The 21311-nt window shown below is 35.7% G+C and overlaps 2 protein-coding genes across 2 annotated transcripts in view; one reads left to right on the top strand and one right to left on the bottom strand.

Annotated features, from left to right (window-relative positions):
- Positions 1–21311, bottom strand: part of LOC145288497 (serine/threonine-protein kinase TBK1-like) — a 154029-nt gene that overhangs the window by 82437 nt on the left and 50281 nt on the right. The gene's annotated exons all lie outside the window — the stretch shown is intronic.
- LOC145288513 (uncharacterized) overlaps positions 190–21311 on the top strand; it is a 33563-nt gene continuing 12441 nt past the window's right edge. Inside the window, exons 1-4 of the mRNA XM_080136334.1 lie at positions 190–256; positions 12007–12066; positions 12575–12611; positions 20768–20815. Coding sequence (XP_079992460.1) covers positions 12049–12066; positions 12575–12611; positions 20768–20815 — 103 coding nt within the window. The 5' untranslated portion in view covers positions 190–256; positions 12007–12048. The remainder of the gene's footprint in view (positions 257–12006; positions 12067–12574; positions 12612–20767; positions 20816–21311) is intronic.

Here is a 21311-nt window from a genome sequence, read left to right as displayed (position 1 = left end):
GTACACTCAGTAACCCTTATCCTCCAGTGGCCTCCTGGCCTTGATAAGTGGAGACCCCCCCCCCGTAAATAAAAAAAACGTGCTCGTGTTTGTCCGTTGTTTTGTGCTGAGGAGGAAAAATGTCCACGGACGGTTTCGAACAGTTATCGTAAAATCGCTGTCTCATGCGTGATTTTGAGGTGTGTCCCCCCCCCCGTATAAAACCAAGTTGCTGGAGCAGGAATCAGGATTAAGCAAACATCGGCGTGCGACTCAGGTAAGCATAAACCGTTTAGGTATGGGCAAAAATGGACGGACCAAAATGGGGGACCCTAGTTTTGAAAGCCGATTTATCATAATTTTTTTGTAGATTTCCGTCCACTTTTTTTTTTTTATTGTATTTGAAGATAAAGGATTAAAATTAATTTCCAAAAGGAAAGAAATATTTGTACACGTGAAAAAAAAAAAGTTATGAAAATGTTTTCACTGCGAGCTCGCCGAGCTACCCAATTCAGCTAAATTTTGAAGTTAAATAATTTCATTGTAAAAAATCCTTTAAAAGATAAATATTAGGGTAATCTCCAAAAATACCGTTAGGGCTTACAACATGGCCGCCAGAAGAGTCAACAAAAAACTGCGAATAAAATATATAAAACTCGTAATTTCTGTTTTTAAAGTGGGTTGTCAATTTTCTTTATGAAATATACTTCCGAAATAAACTATTACAGTCGTTTAAAACATAATAGAAGTATTATTTTTTATTTTTTAAAAACAATGTTTACAAAATGTCTACGCACGTTCGTAGACATTTTGTAAACATTGTTTTTAAAAAATAAAAAATAATACTTCTATTATGTTTTAAACGACTGTAATAGTTTATTTCGGAAGTATATTTCATAAAGAAAATTGACAACCCACTTTAAAAACAGAAATTACGAGTTTTATATATTTTATTCGCAGTTTTTTGTTGACTCTTCTGGCGGCCATGTTGTAAGCCCAAACGGTATTTTTGGAGATTACCAATATTAGTTTTCTGGGTCTATTTAAAAGACAATTAGTAAAGTCCTAAGATATTGAATTAAATTTAAAAAAAAAAAAAAAAAGAAAAAAAAAGCACCTTGATAAATATAAATTAATTAGCCCAAAACCGAGTGATTCTGACGTTCGCAAAACGCAACAAACTAAAATATTGTAAATTACGAAGGCCCAAAATTTCAGGCAGTCGAAAGACTGAAAATGACGCCATGTAATTAAAAGGGAGGAAGTCCCCCCCCCCAGTCACCCATGTACATTGCTTTTTTTTTTTTTTTTTTTTTTGAACGTTTGTATTAATTTTTGCTAATTTTAAAAGAGAATACACATCCCATATTTTTTAAAAATATTTTTACTTGTTTACTTTAAAAAAAATTAAATTAATTTTTCTAAGTTTTAGTTTTCTACCTAGCTTTGAAAGTTTTTGGTCTTTCAACTTATTTTAGAGTTTATTTACTTAAAAAAAAAAAAGTAATGTCGAGTGTTACTTATGAACAAAAAATGTCCGACATAAGAGGATCAGGATCACGTCTTAGGAGGATAATTGCTCAAAAATAGAAAATTAAAGAAAATATTAAGGTAGATATAGTTTTAAAACAACCCCCCACCCTCCAAAAGAAAATAAATTTGTATATTTTTAGGAAATAATGCACATGCACATCCCATAATATTTAAAAAAATATTTTTACATGTTTATTGTTTTAAAAAAATGAAATTGATTTTTCTAAGTTTTCGTTTTCTACCAAGCTTTGTAAGTTTTGGTGTTTAAACTTATTTTAAAGAGTTTACTTTCTTTTTAATTAAATAATGTCAGACTCGACATTACTTAGTAAATAATTTTTAACAAAAAATGTCCGAAAATTAAAGAAAATACTGAGGTAGATATAGTTTTAAAACGAGTCTCCCCCACCTCCAAAAGAAAATATATTTGTATATTTTTAAGCACTGCACAAGTAGCAGTGTCAGAAATTTCGTGAAAATAGTGAATAATTCCACCCCATCTTTCTAAGCTTATAACTCCTCGAAAAATGTAATTCAAGCCCTAATTTTTTTTTTCAATTAAAGGAGCAAGGACCAAGATTTCATTAAAAAAAAAAAAAAAAAAAACAACAACAATGTGTTTTTTTTTTAAAAAAAAAAGGTTTTAAACTTCGGACTTTACAGGTAAATTTCTAAAAAAGCGATTTTTTTTGTTTTAAATTTGAATATATTATTTATTGACCTTTTCTCTTCAATTTGTGAACTCCCCGATATAATTAATTATTTACTTTTTAATAGACATTTCAAAATGAGAGGCGTGAATTATTCGACCCCCTGTCTTTTCAAGCTTATAACTCCTCGAAAAATGTAATTCAAGCCCTAATTATTTTTTCAATTAAAGGAGCAAGGACCAAGGTTTCATTAAAAAAAAAAAAAAGACAAAAAAAAAAAACAATGTGTTCTTATAAAATAAGGTTTTAAACTTCGGACTTTACAGGTAAATTTCTAAAAAAGCGATCTTTTTTTTTGTTTTAAATTTCAATATATTATTTATTGACCCTTTCTCTTCAATTTGTGCGACATAAATTAATTATTTACTTTTTAATAGACATTTCAAAATGGGTGACACTTGGGGGGGCGTGAATTTAAAAAAAAAACGTTTGTCTAAAATATTATATTCGGTTTATTGGAAAGAACATAAAATTTCACATTGACCCTGAAAATATCGTAAAAATAGAATCAATAGAAAAATTTTGATAGATTTTTAAAGTTTAAAAATTGAAAAATATTGAGTTCGGAAAATTCATTACTGTTTTAAAAAAAAATATATTTCTATTACTTTTAAAACAACTGTAATAGTTTATTTTGGAAGTATAATCCATAAAGAAAATAAATAACCCACTTTTAACAGAGAAATTACGAGATTTTTATATTGTATTCGCAGTTTCGTGTTAGGGGTGTCAAAAATTCCTACAAAAATTCTGATACTGCTACTGCACAAGCGCCCCCGAAATGACTTTTAAACGATACCCTCCTCCCCTCCCGATGTTATTTCAGCGCGGTACCAAAATTGCATAAGACCGTGTTTTCCTTTTTGTTGTTTTGTAATAACACAAGAATTATTTGAAAGTTGGAAAGTAACTTTTATTGATAATGTTACCATTTATTATTCTTTTAATGGCTAATTTCGTGAATATGGCCTTTTTTGAAATGGGTTGGCTTCTGTTTTCTTTTTTTTTAAATAATTTTACCACTATATTAATTTTATAGTAATTAAAGAAAATGCTATAATTAATTTTTCAAGCAGTTTCGTGTTAAATATTCTGGAAACTTGTATTTGTCGCTGCTAGCCCCCCCCCCCCTGTCGGCCAGTTTTTCTGTTATTATTTGACAATAAAAATTACTTTGCAACTTACCTGCATCATTCATTTTTCTATTTAAAAAAGTAGTAATTATTAAAAAAAAAAACAGGGTATGTTTTACGGTATTTTAGAACTTCGCAAGGTTAGCGGAAACTGCTCTAACATTCGATATGAAATAAAAAGCACTTAAAACTACTTAAAAATACCAACGAATGATGCAGATAAGTTGGAAAGTAACTTTTATTGATAATGTTACCATTTATTATTCTTTTAATGGCTAATTTCGTGAATTTGGCCTTTTTTGAAATGGTTTGGCTTCTGTTTTCTTTTTTTTTTTTAAATAATTTTACCACTATATTAATTTTATATTTAAAGAAAATGCTATAATTAATTTTTCAAGCAGTTTCGTGTTGAAATATTCTGGAAACTTGTATTTGGCGCGGCTGTTGCGGCCATTTATTTTTTCGCGTTTTCTCTCTCTCTGTAAGCCCCCCCCCACCCCCCGTCCATTTTCTCCGTCAGATGGCAGCATGTGACGTCATTTTACGGAGAAATCCAAACGAAGCCACGCCCAGGCCAGCTCATGCAGTGCACTACTACCATTTTTTCTTTTAAATCTTCAATAGTTTTGTAAATATATTAAAAAAAAAAAAAAATGCTGGCGAATATTCGAGCATGTTTGCTATTTGACGTGTTTACAAACAACCGACGCTATGTGCTTGTGCCAATGTCAAGGTCGAATCACCGGTGTTAGTTGAAATGTGCGCTTGTCACCGCCAGGCGGCGTCGTCTGCTACAGGGTATCTATTCTTTAGCGAGGGAGGGCGTGTGTGGTGCGCCCCTCCCCTCGCGCCCCCAATGTAAACAGTAAAAGCAAGGAGCAAGGATGAATGCTGAGAGTCCAGTAGTCATCATGGAGTTCACTGAATGGTGGAGTGGTGGACAAATGGCAGGTCAAAATGTAGATCTTAAAATCGTCTCGGACATTATATATGTAATGAAGAAAGTCAATCAATCGTAGAGCACCACAACAGTGTATGAAGAATACAATATTTCGCTCAACGTAAGGCATTGGTGTTTGAAAATGATAACATTGATAGGGCATTAATACGTTTCAATAAGACAAAGGGTTTTTTAGGCTACATGCCTCGAATGAGTTTTTTTACGTCCATTCTATCTGTTGTCTTTTTGAAAACTGGCGTCCTGAAACAGAAAATGGCACCAAGAATACGCCTTGGCAGTTAGTAACAACAATCAGATGGGTCCAAACAAAATCGTGAGTGATCAAACCGACCAATGAGGAGCCTGTTTTTATTTCTGCAGAATTTCTTACACACTGCCCAGGAAAGGAAGAAAAAGTAACGGATAATGATGTACTTTAAAAAACTATCAATAAGTGATAGGTAAAACATTTGATCCGAGGAACTTAACCTTAATACAAGTAATACACTGTAATGAATTCAATGTGTGTCTGTCTGTTGCCAAAATTTGTAATTCATAACCAGTAATTCTAATCTAACTAGATGAGTTATCAATAATAAAGGGACGGTGACTTTGATTTCAGTTGACGACCCTAATAATGGAATACAAGAATTTATTTTGACATTTTGTCCGTACAACTCGGATAAACCCATTCATCTATGGTGTCCCGCTGGTCAACCCCAACGCAACTGAAACGATACCAATTATCGTACGAGTCACAACACACCATAAGTGTTGTTCCATCATTGGCGATTGAACATGTAGGGCAGAAGGGGCCTCCTTCTTCCATAAATTCTGCTACTATACGAGGGGCGGGCAATAAGTAATGCCCCTGACCCACTTCCAGTTGTCTGATCTAGCTGAAATTTTGCATGTGCAATGATTTATATCTCTATGGGTTAGGTGGAAAATTACAGCTCTGAACTAATTGTGGTTTCTGTTTTACAGGTGTTTGAACTCAGTCAGGTGTAAAATGGAGCCTGTTGAATGTCGAGCAATGATCCGGTTTTTGAATTTGAAAGGACGCACACAACAGGAGACTTTTGATGAAATGAAAGAAACTTATGGTGATAATGCCCCATCATATGACCTTGTAAAACACTAGCATTGTGAATTCAAATATGGCCGAAACAGCTCCCAGACCTGGTCCCCCCCTTCTGCTATTGATGAGGCATCTGTCCGTCAAGTTGAGGCTGCCATTTTGGAAGATTGGTGCATTATTATTCGCCAAATAGCCCAAGATGTCAAGATTAGTACAGGGTCTGTGGAAACTATAATTCATGACTATTTGCATATGCATAAGGTGTCTGCCAGATGGATTTCCAGGTTGCTCACACCATTCCAGAAGCGAGAAAGTGTTGAGTGCTCGAGGATGAATTTGGAGATGTGGCAAGAAGATAAGTCAAAGTTTTTCAAAAGACTGATTACACAGAATGAAACCTGGGTCCATCACTATGATCCAGAGACCAAAGCCCAGTCAATACAGTGGAAGCACTTGGACTCACCACCTCCAAAGAAGGCAAGGGTGCAGCACTCCGCTGACAAGGTCATGCTCACAGTCTTCTGGGACCAGGACGGTGTAGTGATGACAGATTTCCTGGCAAAGGGTACCACAATTACAGGAACCTATTATGCTTCCCTTTTGAGGAAATTAAGGGAAGCTATCAAAATCAAGAGGCGGGGCAATATCAGCAAAGGTACACTCCTCCTGCAGGACAACACTCCGGTCCACAACTCATGTTGCCAGATCAGAAGCACGGGCATGTGGTTATGAAATCCTTTCCCATCCTCCCTACTCTCCTGACCTTGCACGCTCTGACTTTCACCTCTTTCCAGCCATGAAGTTGTTTTTGAAAGGAAAGCGTTTCCCAGATGATGCAGCCTTGATTTCTGAAGTCACATCGTGGTTGGAGGACCAACCTGGGGTGTTCTACAAAAACGGTCTCCAGAGCTGCTTCAAATGATGGGAGAAATGCATAACTCTGAGTGGTTCCTATGTAGAGAAAGACTAATAACTGTGCCAAGTTTCATTGCTTTACTGCTATGGGAAGTGGGTCAGGGGCATTACTTATTGCACGCCCCTCGTAGATTCAGAATCATGTCTAGGGAATAAATATTTTTTAATGAATGAACTTGTACACGCCCGCCCCTCAAAACCAGGGCGTGCGAACCTTATGGTCATTACCGACCAATAATTTAAGTACTTTGCCCAAACCCCTTGTATAGATTTTGGATCTCTGTAAAAGATGGAAATTCCCATAGTCGATCAGAACTTATGCATTTTGGGACCAATCCCATTCTCAATTTTGTAAATCCTCTCTATCTGGCCCAAAATATACTCCTATGAATCTTTGATGTAGCTTTCACAGTACCAGGATGCCAGGAATCCTGATAAACAACAACTGGTAATTTTTGTCATTTCTATTCTGTTGTTTTACTGAAAATTCAACTATGTAAACAAAGAAATGTAACAGTAATTTCTTAGCTTGTTTCCACCTTAACATTTTTTTTTATTCAATTTTCACCCTAAACAAGACACGGTGCCACAAGTTGCGGGGGGGGGGGGTATTGTAAGGAGAGATGAGTAGCAAGATGTCTGTTCACATTACTCTTGAACTTCTGCATATCAGTACAGTTGGGAAAGCAGAATCCCGGAAGAGAGTTCCAAAGTGTAGCAGTTCTGGGAAAGAAACTATTGAAGTAGAATGCTTTCTTACACCTAGTGATCTCTACTGTGAAGGGGTGGGATTTAGTTGTTTGTCGGGGGTATTCATGTCGAGGGGGGAGTACAAGTGCTTTTAGTTCGTCAGAGCATTCACCAATAAAGTACTTGTAGGACAAGCAGAGGGATGCAACATTTCGTCGATGGGACAGAGGCTTAGATGACAGTTCAGAACCTATCAGGTTGGCGACTCTCTTTTGAACCCTGTCAAGGAGTGAGACAAGTAGCAGATGCACCAGCCCAAATGTGATAACAGTACTCCATACATGAGCGAATGGTGGCCTTATAGAGGTACAGGATACTTTCAGGCATAAGTAGTTTTCTAGCACAGTAGAGAGAGCCCACCTTTCCAGCAGTCTTGGCAATGCTCTCATAATATATCTATTCCAGTTCATGTTCCCTGTAAACATTAGGCCGAGGAGTTTAAAGGAAATACTTTCGAGTAATGTGTTCTTGGCCATTGCTATTGGTGGTAGTGAAGGTTTCTTGTAATTATTGAAGGAAACAAGCTTAGTCTTGGCAGCATTGAATGTGACCATCCATCTATGTTTCCATTCCACTACAGATTGGAGGTCTTCATCTCGTGTTTCTGCTATTTCCTTAGATACGTGTTCATTTGTTTCCTCCTCATGCCTGTTTTAGACTATGGTGTCATCAGCAAATATACCCATCTCAGAGACAATTTTATCAGGGAGGTCATTTATGAATATCAAGAATAATAAAGGTCCGAGGATAGACCCCTGAAGTACTCCCGCATTTACATCATATTGTTTCGATGTACGACCGTCAAAGACAACCTGGATTTTTCTCTTAAGAAGGAATTAATTACTTTATGAATTCTTCCAGTGATACCATATGATCTCATTTTCCTTAGAAGACCATCGTGCCACTGCCATACTCTGTCAAAAGCCTTAGATATATTGAGGGCTACTGCTCTAGCCTCCCCTGTTTTGTCCAGTGAACAGTATATACGTTCAGAGATTACGGTTAGGATATCTGCTGTGGAACAGGCTTGCTTAAATCCATACTGATTGTCGGTAAGGAGTTTAGCAGGTGATAGATTAGAGCTGGATTAATTAAGGACTCAAATATTTTGGCGAGAAGTGGGAGAAGGCTAATGGGGCGATAATTTAATGGGTCAGTTCTTTCGCCAGAATTCTTGAAAACTGGTACCACAGAAGCATTAAAATGATTACTTTTATAGCTTTTAGGGTATGCTGAAAACGAATATCGTATTTTAAATTTTCTGCAAGTAAGTGGCATTTCTTATGTTATCGATGGTAGCCATCTTGATATGTGTAAGTGCACAAACGTAACCCCGAGAAACTGTGCAAATGCGCATACCAAGATGGCCACCAGCAATAATATAAGAAATGACATTGCTTAATATCCGGAAGGCTACTTATTTTCGGGAAATTTAAATGCGATATTTGTTTTCCGCATACCCAAAAACCTTAAAAGGTAGTCATTTTAAAGAAAAATGTTAAGGTGGAAAAAAATTAAAATTTTTAAAAATGCATCACAATGAAATTTTTTATCGAACCGCCTAATTATTATTTACATATCCTCAGTTAAAAAAAAGGTTTTGTTTTACAGATTCAAAAAAAAAAAAAAAATGGTCTTGACAATGAGTTAAAAATAAATTCAAGTTTCATGTTATATTTTATTTAATTGTTAGGTGAAAGTTACAGAATAGTTAACAAAAAACACCCTTCCTTCCCCATGTTAAGAATGGGTTTCTAAATGTTATTTCAGCATGGTAGCATAAGTGCACAAGTGCCTTTTTATTTGTTTATATAATATATATATATATATATATATATTTTTTTTTTTTACCACTAAAAAACACAATTCTACCTTAAGTACAATTAAGTAATAAATACAATAACAGAAACACACATTCTTACTACATTTTGTTGTTTTTTTAACGCTTTTAGTACATGTGTACTAAGTGTTAAAAACAACAAAATAATATTGTTTGGAAATCAAATTTGAAAAACTTAAATAATTTTTTAAATTGGCAAACTCTGAATACAAAATGAAACTGATTTTTCTGCCTCCGTTTGGAAAGCAGAAACAGTTTTTTTATTTTTAATAGAGTACAAACTCACCGTGTGCTGGTCAGTGCATTAATGCATAGTGAACTGTTTTCCATGTTAAGCGGATTTGAATTTTATTAAAGCTAACATTTTAAAGAAATAAATAGTTACATATTATACATGAAAATAATTCTGAAACTATTATGTATATGAAAATGGATGATAAATACCGATTTCTTCGTCAACTTTGCTTGGTCGTAACTTTGCTTCCTGTGGTCATAAAAATATAAATCAAAGTCCAGTAGAGATGAACTTCTATGCTTATATAGCCTGTAAAATTTTAGCCATATCCGATCAAATTTAACCCCGCGCATATGTATCGAAACGTAATGTATGAAATGTAAGCATTGAAAAAACAGTTCCCCTTTTTAGCTGTCGTCATTTTTTACCGTTTTTTACCGTTTTTTTTTTTTTTTTTCATTTTTAACTTGGAGCATAAATACACTGATCGCATAAAAGAAAAATAAATTCATCAGTGTAATTCTTTTAAAAATTGACCCACAAATAAAAAAGATATGACTTGTTGAAGCACATTCAATATGTAATATTGCTGATGTCCACGAAAATACAACATACACTTGTAATGCTAATATTATCTGTGTATATATCTTGAACAGTGTGGGAGGCCGTTCTTCTGCGACCACCTGCTCTCTTTCCCCTCCATCTCTACATAAAATTAACAATATTATTATGGGGATATTTTTAATTATTTTGATAATTTTCAGCAAAACAATTCGATTAACTGTATCATGAGCTGCCATAAGGTCTATTAAAAACTATACAAGTGACCAATCCAGCTTAGAGCTGATCCTCTATATATTAAGCTTGAAAATCAGATTAGTCAGGAGTTAGGTGGGATTCCACAATTGGGACAATTTGTGTGAGGATGAGGATTCACAGAGCTTGAATAGAACACAGAGCAGGGATATAGGTCAGTAGCTAGTAGCCAGGATTGGGTCTTTCTTCTTTGGCTTAAGGCCGAAGTTACTTTGGCCTTTCTCCAGAACTTAGGGATTTGGTACTCCATGGTGTGCCAGAACCGACTTGAGTGTTCTTGCGCCAAACTGTTGTACCATCTCAGTACTGATGCCATCTTAGCCTGAAGCTTTGCCTGATTTAAGATGTTTCATGGAAACTTTAAATTTCTCTATTGTAAATGGTGGGAAAGTATCTAATTGTTTCATGACAATCTTTATTTCAATCTTCATCTGCTTCAGCTATCCATGTTATTTGTTCCACAGTTTGTCGTTCAATATGAGTTGATTGGCAACTTGGGTAGGTGTTACCCAGACATTTTGGGTTGATTAACAGCGTTCAATTTATTGTCTTCCAGGCCGCTTCGCTGTTATGAGTCATGTCGATGTTTTTGATGACTTCTCTCCAGCATCCTTTCTTAGCATCGCTTAGTGAGCTCAATAGTAATTTGCTGAATTCAAGTGTGTATGTGCACAGAACAGAAATGATGGTTATAGGCAATGATGTACTGCTTGTAGATTACCTTACTGGAATGAAGTCTAGGAACGTAGTTCCTCTGCAACCCCTTGGGATGTTATTCTTCACACACTGCATCACAGGATTAAAAAAATTCATATCCACTTGAAACAGGGTGGGGTGAGAGGATAGTGACAATGTGATTGTCTAGGTTCAGTGCGAAGTTTTCCCAATTATCTCTATGATAGTTGAATTGAAGCTTCGGCTTGGTGGTAGTAGTAGGCTGGACAACTGGTTGTAGTTTAACTACGAGAGAAAATACAGACAAATCTTGATGTATGTATCCGTCACAGAACGAAGATGTCATATTCCAAAAATTATGTAAATTGATCAAGTTTTTTTTTTTTTTTTTTTTAAGAAAATCAAATTTTATGACTAGCAAGACAAGCGAGCCAGAAGGCGGCATCTTTTTAGAATGTGGTAAAATTCAATGACGGACAACTAAATTCAACTACTGAAATTTACAAATCGTGCTATTTAATTTTAATCGCTAAAAATCATAAAATTTGATTTCTAATAAAAAAAAAATTACTTGATCAATTCAGGTAATTTTTGGAATATGACATTTTCATTCCGTGACATGTACGTACATTCTAAAAATTTTTATATATATATATATATTTTTTTTTTTTTTTGTGTAATTCTAAATAAGCAACTGTCATGTGTAATATATTTTAAATCGATTTAACATGAAAAAAAAAAAAAAATGGCCAAGGTTACTTAACATTCCCACTCTCACACACAAAATGTTTACAAGTGAAAATAACCAAGAAAAAGGTTTGATAAATAAATTTCTCTTAAAACAAAACATATTACAAAACCAAAAAGTAACCAATGAAAAAATAGATATATTTACTTTAATATACGATAAAAAAAATATATAGCCATTAATAAAAAATATCACTAGTGTATGGTTACTTTCATGAAGATACTTTTTTTTCTAGATTTTAAATTCTTTTTTTTTTTTTTTTTGTTAGGAAAAAATATTTGTAATAAAATTTATGAAACTAATCTTGTGCAATTTATAAAAACAAAAACCCTGAGGATCCACCAAGAAACTTATCAAAAGAACAGTTAATTTCATAAAGTATTTTCCCCCTTAACATATAACCTAACGGTTTTTAGTGCAACAATTTGGTACAGCGATTTTACTAGAGAACCTTTTTTCTCCCATTCAATTTTTTCTTGTAATATTAGCAAAATAGGATACTAATCTCTCAACTACAAGAGACAAAATTATCTGTTTAACTTATTTTCAGAACTCTGACAATTATTACTCAACAATTATTACTGTAATCTAGTCCGCAATTATCTCCCTTTGTAGGTTTTAAATATCTTTGTTTCTTGCTTTATTTTATAGATTTTCAAAACTTCTCATCAATTTCTTGTGTCACATCCAAAGATGAACGAACAAATCATTGTAAGTAAAAAAAACGTCTTTTTTTATTTTGTAGTTTGTGACTTGATATTCTGTTATAACTGAGCTTTTTCTTTTTCATTCCAAACAAGACATATTTGGAACATAAGGTCTACTATTTGGGATGGTGTCTAACAGGAGACTGTTGGGAGTTGAGCAGCAAGATATTTGTTCACATTACATTTTAAAACATAAAGAGGAATTTTTAAACAAGGGAGATAAGTTGATCATCAGAACAAAAGTTACAGGACAATGGAGAAGCTGTTCATTGAGAACACAAAGGAAACTGAAATGGGATTATCCTTAATTGTTGGTGTCAAGGTATTCAGTTGCCTTCGGACATGTTTGTGCCAGACAGAGAGTGGGGAGAAAGGACCTTGCAGAAATATGAGTAGATTTTGCAATCTTGCATTCTTCAGAAATGGTAATTCTCTTTAAAAGTTAAAATTTGAACATTATATTTTGTGAAGCCACAAAAATTTGAGTATGCTCAATTTTCTTTCTTTTGCAGTTGGCAATCTTCCTTTCTTTTGCAGTTGGCAATCTTGGTAAGTTTTTATATAAATTTATCAGTCTTTTTTTTTTATCATTACTCTTTACTGCCATTGAGCTTATTTAGTGATGTGGCATCACAAATGATGGTATACGTTTTTATTTCACTTTCTTGAAAAATTTCAGTTCAGCTATTTTCCATTACTGATGTTAAATCGATTTGGAACTTAGAACACATATTTGCACAAGATATTTAAAAAAACTTTTCACATCCAATATTCTGTATTCCTATTGGAATTATTTTCACATCAGATGATTATGTGTGAGACAAAACAGGAGCTTGTAATATCCAGGTCCTCCAGGTACGACAATTTCTAACCAGCCTACAATTACAGCAAACAAAATATTTTTCAAAACATTTTTTCTTCAATAAATTATATTTCTAAACATTCTAACCCAATCTTAACCGGTAGTTAGTTTAGTAATGAAAATTTAACTGCCCTAAGACTAAAATGGTCCAGAAATGTGATTATTTTATGTTAAATTTATATACTGATCTCCTCTCTAAAGTTCTAGAATAATAACATAATCGTCTTTTTAAAAATAGAAGGAAGAGTTGGTGATTAAGAGTGAGAGAATTAATCTTGTGTGTGCGTGCACGCATTTCCCTATGCAATAACTCTGTCAATTTTAAGTCTACAGACTCGAAATTTGATATACAGGGTACTGAGATTTGGCTGTTAGGGGGTCAAAGTTCAACGATTTGACCTTTTAGAATTTTTGGTATAAACACTTGAAATTTTAGATATAGGTTCCTTGGACATGGATCTAACTTAATAACTTGATTTGAGCTCAAAACAAATCTTAAGCGGTCATAATAGGGTTCAAAGTTAAAAATAATTTGACCTCTGTGGTCTCTACCAAATTACTCAGACAATTGCTGGTCTAAACATTTGAAATTTTACGTAAAAGGTATTCAGAGATAGGACAAGCTTTTTAATCAGTTATGGTCGAAAATTTTTAGTTACCAATATATAAATGTATGTTTGCATGTCTGCCTAAAACTTTCGACGGAGGCAACTGATTTTTTACAAGATCAGTATCGTTTTGAAGTTCGACCTTTCAGACGACAAATATCAAAAAATTGGCTAAAAACATTAATATCTTCACCTTAAACTGGGCACTTTTCTATAAGGAGTCGCTTTTTTTTTTTTTTTTTCCGATATTTTTGAAAGCCATCCTCTCCTTTCGATTATCTAGCCTTATGTCACTTCCGGTTTGGCGGTGGTCGTAACAGCAAAGACGTCAGGTTTTTCCCATTCTTTTCCTCGTTCATGGTATGGGTTCAAGCCTGCCTTCCTATTACCACTTTTTTTTTTTTTTGTTTTTCTCAACACGCACATCCAAACACGTGGGCAACGTGTGTGTGTGTGTTTTTGCGTGCTCGCTCGTAAATTAGCAGAAATTAAATTGCCCCAATTTTATTTAGTTTTTACTTCCTGAATTTTCTAATTAACTAGCCTGGATGCTCAGCATTGCCCGGGTGTTTGGAGGTGTGTTCAGCAAAAAAAAAAAAAATGGTAGGTGGCAGGTAGGCTCGAACCCTTGAATGTGGAGAGAGGTGTTAAAAAAATAGTAGTAGCGTGGGGAGGAAATCCAAACAGCAGTAGGCAGCCAAGGTGAAGTGAAATTTTTTTAAAAAGTGGTAGTAGGCAGGAGGCTCGAACCTGTGATGCGAAGGTGGAAAAGAAAGTGAAAGAAAATCTGACGTCTTAGCCGATGTCTCCATGACGCGACCGGAAGTCAAAACCATTGAAATTAACTGAAGTCAATTCGACAGTGATGACTTGCTAAAATGTCAGCGAAAAAATGTTGACCCCCCCCTCCTTGTACAAAACAGCTGAGTTAAGGGTGAAGGAATTAATGTTTTTGGCAAATTTTTTTATATTTGTCGTCAGATGTCAAACTTGTAAATGATACCAATCTTGTCAGAATCCGTCGCCTCTGTTGAAAGTTTTTCTGAAACATGCATGCATAGATGTTCCTACACGAAAATTCTATAGCAAGCCCCACTCTCCCCAATGGTTTACTTCCACTTGCGCAGCTGCCATTGCTCAAAGGCAGCATGTGTACCACAGATTCAACCGACATAAGTCCAGTTCAGACAGAAGTATATAGAAGTTAGAAGTAATTGTAAGAGAGAAATAGCGACAGCTAAGACAGAATACACTGAGACCACCAGAAAACGCATCGAAGCACAGAAATGAGGAACCTGTCTTGCACGGCGACCGAGAAGGCTAACCTGCTTGCCAGTCAGTTTGTCTCCAACTCTACACTGGACCCGGCACACCACTCCCTCCCTGACTTTCTTTTGCGGACAGACGCCACACTAGATGATCTGAAAATCACCCTTTCTCAGGTACATGGTATCATAAAAAATCTTGACACCTCAAAAGCATGTGGACCCGATCTCATCCCGGCTGTGCTATTAAAAAATGCTCCGCTGAGGTTGCTCCAGTTCTCTACAAACTTTACAACAAATGCCTTAACGAATCTTGCTTTCCTGACTGCTGGAAAACTGCTTATGTTGTCCTCGACGGTTGTACATCTAAACAATATGATATAAATGCGGGAGTACCTCAAGGGTCTATCCTTGGACCTTTCAATCAGGCATGCAACATAATGCTAGACCAGCAAACACTATTTTAGAAATTGGCCATCTTAAAACTTGATGTCATGTTGAAAGAACTTGCTGTCAAAAGAAATATAAACCATCTGGATGGTGAGAGATTTTTTGAAACAAATTTTTGGCTGCTTTGTTAATATTCCACCATTTAACAATGCTAAATGTTTTGTAATATATAAGGGACAAAACCATCTCTCATATTTTATATAAAAAATATTTTTCTACATTACTGGACTATTTTATTTCCTCTAAGTATAAATTTTCAAAACTCAACTTTATGTTCTCTCTTTGAATATTTGATGCAATAATGTAAAAACATTTTTTTTTTTTTTTTTTTTTTTATTACATTTTCACCCCAGGCACATTGCCACTTTTATGTAGGGGGCTACTATCAGGGACATAAGCTACAGGCGTACTATGTAGGGAGTTGGGCAGCAAGATGTCGATTCACGTTACACTTGAACTTCTGCATGTCAGTACATTTGGGGAAGCAGGGTCCTGGAAGGGAATTCCAAAGTTTAGTGGTTCTGGGGAAGAAACTACTGGAGTAGAAGGCTCTCTTGCATTTAGGGATCTCTACTGTGAAAGGGTGGGATTTAGCTGCTTGTCGGGTCTGTCGGGGGTATTTACGTCGAGGTGGTGGGGGTACGTGCTTGCAGTTCGTCAGAGCATTCACCATTAAAATACTTGTAAGACAGGCAGAGGGATGCAACATTTAATTGATGGGACAAACTGAAGCTTAGATGACAGTTCAGGACCTATCAAGTTGGCGACTCTTTTAAACCTTGTCCAGGAGAGAGAGGCTAGTAGCAGAAAAATGGTGGGATCTTTCTATCGATTCGGTAGATATCTCACTGCTGATGCTATTCTCTATCTATATAAGAGCCATGTATGTCCAAGGATGGAATACTGTTGCCACATCTGGGCAGGAGCTGCTAGAAAGGACTTGTCCTGCCTTGATAGAGTTCAAAATAGACCTGTAGCCTCGTAGGAGATGTCCTTTTCTCTTCCTTGCAACCTCTATCTCACAGAAGAGATGTTGCGAGTTTGTCTCTGATGTATCATTATTTTCATGGAAAGTGTTCGACTGAGCTTCAATCTATGGTCCCCTCCTCGCCAAACTTTCACAAACACTCGTCTAGCTGTACACACTATCAATAATTCCCCCCACTCTTTATCTGTGCCTAAACCTAAACGTAGATTCCATGAACAAAGCTTCTTTATTAGAACTGCATGCCTGTGGGATTGTCTTCCGTTTTCCTGCTTTCCGACTGACTACAATATGGTTGTGTTCAAGTCTAACGTAAATAAGTTCTTGATGAGCCGTTCCATATAAGTTATCAAATTTACCAAATTTTCATTACTAATGATTACTATATTGTCCAATTTCTACTGTACACTCTTTAACCCTTCTCCTTGAGTGGCCTCTTGGCCTTGATAATGTGGTGATGCCTATGTAAAAAAAAAAAAAAAAATTCACCAGCCCAAATATGACAACAATACTCCATACATGGGCGAATGGTGGCCTTATAGAGGTACAGGATACTTTCAGACATTAGTAGCTTTCTAGCACGATAGAGAGAGCCCACCTTCGCAGCAGTCTTGGCAATACTTTCAATGTAATTGTTCCAACTCATGTTTCCTGTGAACATTAGGCCGAGGAGTTTAAAAGATGTACTTTCAGATAGTCTTTGGCCATTGCTATTGGTGGTAGAGAAGGTTTCTTGTAATTATTGAAGGAAACGAGTTTAGTCTTGGCAGCATTGAATGTGACCATCCATTTTTGTCCCCATTCCACTACAGATTGGAGGTCATCCTCTAGTGTTTCTGCCATTTCTTTAGATATGTGTCCATTTGTTTTCCTGTCGTGTCTGTTATAGAGCGTGGGGTCATCAGCATATATACCCATCTCAGAGGCAATTTTGTTGAAAGTCATTTATGAATATTAGGAATAAGAGGTCCAAGGATAGACCCTTGAGGCACTCCCGCATTTATATCATATTGTTTAGATGTACGACCGTTGAGGACAACCTGGATTTTTCTTTTATCTAAGGATTTAATTATGTTAACTATTTTTCCAGTGATCCTGTATGATCTGATTTTCTTGAAGACCTTCATGCCATACCCTGTCAAAAGCCTTAGATATATCAAGAGCTACCACTCTACCCTCCCCTGCTTTGTCCAGTGAATGGTATATACGTTCAGAGATTAGTTAGGATATCTGCTGTGGAACGGGCTTGCCTAAATCCATATTGTTGGTCGGTCAGAAGTTTAGCATCTGTAAGGTGATGGACTAGAGCTTGCTTAATTATGGACTCAAATATTTTGGCGAAAAGTGGGAGGAGGCTAATGGGGCGACAGTTTATTGGGTCAGTTCTTTCGCGAGAATTCTTGAAAACTGGTACTACAGAAGCAGTTTTCCAGCAGTCCGGAAAGCAAGATTCATTAAGGCATTAAAATTACGTTTAAACCAGGCCAAAACTCAAACAAAACCAATTTGCCTTCTCCCTTGAGGCTTGCATTTACAAACTAATTTAGATGTTGAAGCATTTCTCCTGGATATCTTAGCACTAAGTGAGACTAACCTAAACTCCTCCATCCCCTCTAACTACTTTAATATGCCTGAATATCTCCCACTCTGCCGTATGGACTGACAGACATATGCACGGGCCTGGGGCTATATTCGTAACACCCTCCCCTTGACTAGAGAAAAAAAACAAGAATCAGATGATCAAGCCTTTATGTGCTTTAGACTTAACATGCAACATTAGTTACTTTTATTTTCTCTACCGCTCTCCCTTGACCCAGGACTGTACCCTAATAAACAAAATCTGACAGTATAGATACAGCACTTTCCCTTGACACTAGCGCACAAGTGCATGTATTTGGTGACTTGAATGTCCACCACAGCAACTGGCTTGGATTTTCTACTTAGATGCAGCTGGTACCACAACACATAGCTTCTCTATATCTCATTCCCTATCACAAATGGTTATGTTTCCAACCTGTTTCTCAGACCAGCAAGAACACGCTTCACTTCTAGATCTGTTTTTGACCACAGTTCCTGATGATTGTGTAACGAATGCCCACAGCCCTCTTGGGAACGCCGATCATGCAGTGATAATGGTTAAAATTACCCTAAACTCTAGAGCCAAAACTGAAGAGCCACTGCTCAAAACAAAATATTATAAAAAGGCTGACGACAAAGCCATCCAGGATCTCTTCAGAGATGCCCCATAGTGAAATATCTTTTCACTTCCTGCTAAACAGTGCACCAATGAGACCACTGAATGGTTCAAAATAGCAATTAAAGCACATGTTCCCGCACGGAAATTTCATAGCAAGCCCCACTCTCCCCAATGGTTTACTTCTACTTGTGCAGCCAAAGAGAACTGAAGCTACTTCGCGGAGCATTTCTTTTTTTAAATGGCACAGCCGGGATGAGATCAGGTCCATATGCTTTTGAAGTGTCAAGATTTTTTGATAGCATGCAGCTGAGAAGGGGTGATTTTCAGATCGTCTAGTGTGGCATCTGTCCGCAAAGGAAAGTCAGGGAGGAGGTGGTTAGCAGGGTCCAGTGTGGAGTTGGAGGCAAACCGACTGGCAAGCATGTTAGCCTTCTCGGTTCTGAGCAAACAAGTTCATGATTTTTGGGTAGTGGGGGAATAGTTGATTGCCCATTATTTATTACACTGTTGTAGATTTTCCAAAAGTCATGGGTTCCTAATTTCTGTGCTTCGATGCATTTTTTGGTGGTTTCAGTAAATTCTCTCTTAGCTGTCACTATTTCTTTCTGCCAGTTATTTCTGGCTTCTGTATACTTCTGTCTGTTTGAACTGGACTTATGTTGGTTAAATCTGTGATACACGTGCTGCCTTTGCGCAATGGCAGCTGCACAAGTAGAAGTAAAGCTCTGGATGTTTTACATGGCAGGAGGGTTAAGATGTATCTTCAATGTAGATACAAGTAACATAATTCTTGATATAAAGTACAATACAGTACAGGTATAATTGGAAGTAACTTATAAGCTATGGCGTCTACATTATGTATAATACAGTAAATAGATATATGGGCAGATTTCCAGTAGATGCGAATATATGGAGGTTGTAGGTATTAAGTATGTTTCCACTTCTAATGAAGATATCTTCAGCTTTCGTTTAAAAATCAGGGAGTTGTATTTTGCATGACAGAGTATTGGTTCAGTTTTTGTATTTAATATTGCAAAACTAAGGAAGAGACAGCTATTGCTCTGTAATGTAGATAGCTGTAAATCCAAGTACAGACTGTAGCTAGTAAGTATCTACCTGGATAAGAATAAGCTAATGTATGCCATAGAGGTAGAAATGTATAGATGTTTAGTGATAAGGACTTCCAATTGGTCAGCATGCGAAGGTTAAGGGCTGAAAGCTAAGCCCCCCCCCCAGGGGTGTGTAATGTACAAGTGTTAGTGGCAGCTTGGGGAGTAGAGTTGATTGTTAGTTTTCAGAAGAGGATTAAGCTGTCATCAGTTAATTTTTTTTTTTAAATTAATGCTCTACCAAGAATATTGAGAATCTTTCAAGATAGTATTTATTTGATTAATATTCATATTTTTAAATTCTTTCCTTATATATATATATGTGTGTGTGAGTGTGTATTACTCCAAATTAACGGTATTAAAGAGTGATTAACTCATGAATTTAATGAGGTTATAAAGAGTGCTTAATAAAAGAGCAAGATATATTTTTATTAATCTAAACAAATTCACAGGTTCGTGTCATTGGATAGGCTAATGTTTTGCACAGATGACCGGTTAAAACCACAAATCCTCATCAGGCGAATAAAAAAAAAAAAAAAAAAAAATAGATTCCTTATTCTTTATTTCAAACTGGTTTCTTCTGTGGAAGACACTTTTAAAAAATATACAATATTTGTATAGTTTGGTTTCCTAGATGTAGATCACTTAAACCACTGTGTTTATTAAAGAGTGCTTGATGGAGGACAGAGCTGGTCTAGTCTGTTTATTATACAAACATTATTAGTTACATATGTGCATACATGTTTCAGTGGAATCTCAATTAAGAAAGACCTACCTCATCAGACTGAAATGTGTTACATCTTTTTTCCGGTCTGACGAGGTGAGTCAATGCAGACAAAATAATAAAACTTTTATTTTGTTTATTTTCTTTGTTTTTTAAATCTGAAAAAAGTAGAGATTACTCTAATCTGTAGCATAAATGGTATTTCGTAATATTTTCTCCTTAAGCTCTGTAACTCCGCATCATTAGGGACACTAACTTGAAGGGTGTGGTTGAAATGCTTATTTTAATGTTTTGATCTGACTTACATGCTATGGATCTTATGTGCATTTATCTCGGTATATCCATATAGCTTTACCTACATCTAAATTCCTCAATACCTATCATTCTATCAAAACTATCCTTTCCAGATTTTAACTCCATCTATCTCCACATACATCCCAACCACATGACATACAATTATTTACACAAGCGCAAATAATATATTAAAATTTTTCTTTTTGTATAGTTTCGGGAGAAGAAATTTGCCGTACCAATAAACCACAGACTATACAAAGTAAGTAGATATATATATTTTTTGATTCCATCTTTATCTTGTTTGCATACATTCCAATTTCATGTCTAGACATTAGAGTCCAAATCCAAGTGCAATGCTCTGTACTAGAGTTTAAAATATCTTTAAAACTGTAATAAATATAAGTACATCCGGGCCCTTCCTCCTTACAAGAATATGATTGGCTGATTAAGCCATGAATAAGATGATTGAAATGAATCTGACATATTCAGCAACCCAGGTACAAAGTTCTTCAGCCAAAGTCCTTTTATGTCTTGCAGTCTTGTGTCTGCCAACCAAAATTAGGTTACCAAAAATTAGTACCCCCCCCCCCCACTGATGAAATGGTAATAAAAACACTTAGGGATATTGTTGGAGTCTAGTTAACAAAATATTTGGGAGAATTTGTGATATAATGAATGAGTACGAGGGTTGTGCAATAAGTAATGCCCCTGACCCATTTCCAGTTGTCTGATCTAGCTGAAATTTTGCATGTGCA

This window comes from Euprymna scolopes, chromosome 2 (assembly GCF_053919585.1).
Source record: "Euprymna scolopes isolate OS-2025 chromosome 2, ASM5391958v1, whole genome shotgun sequence".
NCBI classification, from domain to species: domain Eukaryota; kingdom Metazoa; phylum Mollusca; class Cephalopoda; order Sepiida; family Sepiolidae; genus Euprymna; species Euprymna scolopes.
The sequence above is the reverse complement of the archived record's forward strand: the minus strand, read 5'-3'. Positions and strand labels throughout refer to the sequence as shown.